The sequence below is a fragment of the Cariama cristata genome, unplaced genomic scaffold (assembly GCF_000690535.1).
Source record: "Cariama cristata isolate BGI_N322 unplaced genomic scaffold, ASM69053v1 scaffold26474, whole genome shotgun sequence".
NCBI classification, from domain to species: domain Eukaryota; kingdom Metazoa; phylum Chordata; class Aves; order Cariamiformes; family Cariamidae; genus Cariama; species Cariama cristata.
The window spans coordinates 23,105-26,030 of record NW_009615086.1 but is presented as its reverse complement, the minus strand read 5'-3'; the positions used below and the strand labels follow the sequence as shown (position 1 = coordinate 26,030).

At 40.0% G+C, this 2,926-nt stretch overlaps 1 protein-coding gene across 1 annotated transcript; it reads left to right on the top strand.

Moving 5' to 3' along the window:
* Positions 1-736: 736 nt before the first annotated feature.
* Positions 737-1,938, top strand: SLC25A51 (solute carrier family 25, member 51; the record flags this gene model as incomplete). Its single annotated transcript, XM_009699696.1, has 1 exon — positions 737-1,938. A coding segment is annotated over one exon (915 nt), but the record flags the coding sequence as incomplete, so codon positions are not given.
* Positions 1,939-2,926: the final 988 nt, after the last annotated feature.

Here is a 2,926-nt window from a genome sequence, read left to right as displayed (position 1 = left end):
TATTTCCCTCTCTCTAGTTGTTGTTTTCTTCCCCTTACAAAATATTTAAATTTTTTTTTTTTTAATTATTAAACTGTTTTTATCTCAACCCATGAGTTTCTTTCTCGCTTTTACCCTTCTGATTCTCCCCACCATCCCACTGGCACAGCTGGGAGAGTGAACGAGTGGCTTTGTGGTGCTTGGTTGCTGGCCGGGTTAAAACATGACAAATTGTTATTTAAATTATCTAATTTTTTCTGCCACAGGGAAAGGCAGAGTGGAGTGATCAGAATTTGTAATGCTACTGCATGTATTTTATTTATTTTTTTTATTTCTTTTTTTCTTAGACTCTCTTCTGTCCCTACCACCACTGTCCTGGTGTTGTGTATTTTATTAATGTGAGAGTACACCTTTCTCTGTTTGAATTCCTTGGCGCAGTGAATGGGGAAATCTAATGTGTAAACTTCCTCTTGTCAGCTGTCATGTAGCACTTGAGGAGTTCATATCTCAATTTCTTTCCCAATTTATTTCTATTTTAATTTGAAAGTGTACAGAAAGGAAAAACTACCACTTTTTCAGGTCTCTCAGACTTGAGGAGAAAACAGTGCAACATCCGTCAGACCTGGCATTTGTTGCTTTTCTTCTTCAAATTTTATTACCTTTCCTCAGATGTAAGATACCAGGTGCTGTTTGAATGATCCACTAGCATGACAAAAGCTGCAAAAGCTCATGTTCATTCATTTCTTTTTTGATGTAGGGAAGGAAAACTGAGATATACTGCCGTGAGAAAAACAGTATGATGGATTCAGAAGGTTCTGCCCCAACGAATTCAAAGGAATATCTAAGCAATGACATAACGGCTACCTCTGGTAAACATTATCTTTGTGGCTACTGTGCAGCCTTCACGAATATAGCAGTCACTTTTCCCATCCAGAAGGTCCTCTTTCGGCAGCAGTTGTATGGTTTGAAAACAAAGGATGCAGTACATCAGCTGCAGAAGGATGGGATTCGAAATCTCTATCGTGGCATCCTTCCTCCGTTAATGCAGAAAACAACAACACTGGCTCTAATGTTTGGCTTATATGAAGATTTCTCCTCCCTGCTCCATAGCCACACAAGTGCTCCTGAACTCCTCACTCGCAGCATGGCAGCAGTGCTTGCAGGGACCACAGAAGCTGTTCTTACACCTTTTGAGCGAGTTCAGACTTTGCTTCAGGACTACAAACATCACGATAAATTTACAAACACTTACCAGGCTTTCAAGGTACTGAAAGTCTATGGGCTGAGAGAGTATTATCGGGGATTGGTGCCTATTCTGCTTCGAAATGGCCCCAGTAATGCACTCTTCTTTGGCCTGCGGGGACCTATCAAACAATGTCTGCCTGAAGCAACTTCTTACAGCACTCATTTGGTCAATGACTTTATCTGTGGAGGGCTGTTGGGTGCCATGCTGGGATTCTTGTTTTTCCCAGTGAATGTTGTAAAAACTCGCATGCAAGCTCAAATTGGTGGTGAATTTCAGTCCTTCTCAAAAGTTTTTGTGAAGATCTGGCTGGAACGTGATAGAAAACTGATCCACCTTTTCAGAGGAGCCCATCTGAATTACCATCGTTCTGTCCTGTCCTGGGGCATAATTAATGCGACCTATGAATTCTTGCTAAAGCTATTGTGAAAACCACTATCTTCCTTTGGCTCTTCTGTTCATTTGGGTATTGGCACGTATGATGTCACTTAATCCCAGGGAACAGTGCCTGCAGTGTGTGAAAGGTAATTTAGTCTTGGCCTTCAATATTTATGGAGTGAATGGTGATGCATCTAAGTGTTGGTGCAATTAAGATGAACTTTTTGAAGTATTTATTTGTTGGCAGGTGAGTTTACCCATAATGGAGCTACTAGACAAATAAGAGGTTTAAAAAAAAAAAAAAGGACTTATATTAGTCCAGCGGCTTATTCTGTATCACTCCCAAAATTTCTTAACGCTCCGTGATGGAATGTGCTCCACTGTCCACATTGTAGAACATGAAAGTCAAGGAGAGGCTGATGAAAATTTATTCCTTTGCCTGATAAGCTTCAAAATCTTGATTTAAGAACTGCATTTTCAAATGTTTTAGGGTCCTGAGTACTCCTTATAGTTTAAAGCTAAAAGGACAGATCCAGATGAAGATGACTGAAGTTTAGAACTTCAAGCTTAAGCTAAGCCTACGCAAACTCTTCTGACAGCTGTTTTGATGCTCGGCTTTAGGATAAACATTTCATTCAGCAGTGTAAGAGTGGTTACTGAACGTTTAACTTCAGTGTAAGCTGACTCCACTTCAAAGTGGGATCTCTGTTTGTGTATATGTACATGTGTGCCTTCATGTGGAAACGGAAAAGTGGAAGGAATGAAACAACAAATTTATGAAAGCTTTAAAGTGTCCTTCCTTGTTAAAAAACCTTCTACTTGTAAACATGGAGTTTGTTCTTTTTTTTTTTTTGCATTGCTGCTTTTTCTGTTGCTTACAGCTGTGGGGCCAGAAAGAAGATGTCCTTTTCTGTAATGCTCATGAAATAGTTCAGCTTCCTGCAGCTGTGAAAGTAGTTCACAAACACAGCTCTTTTGTACTGAGGTATTTTCTCTTTTGCAAATTACTTCTGTTTCATTTGGGCTGTGGAATAATGGATCACAACAAGGTATTTTTACTTGAACCTTGGAGTTCTGCCTACTTGATGTGTACTCTTAACAGTCCCATAAGACAGAATTGTACAGCGGTACTGACAGGATGAGGTGTCTGGGTATTGCCCACTTCAGTGGAGGTCTGTAAGTGTAGCAGAGATGACAGCCAAAGAGGACCTCAGAAGCAGCTAGGTAGGAAAGATTTGGAGATACGTTTAAGGACTTCTGTAGGTGAGTATTGAAAAAGACTTACAGAAATACAAAGTGTTTTGTGTCTTACAGACTAGGAAGTTG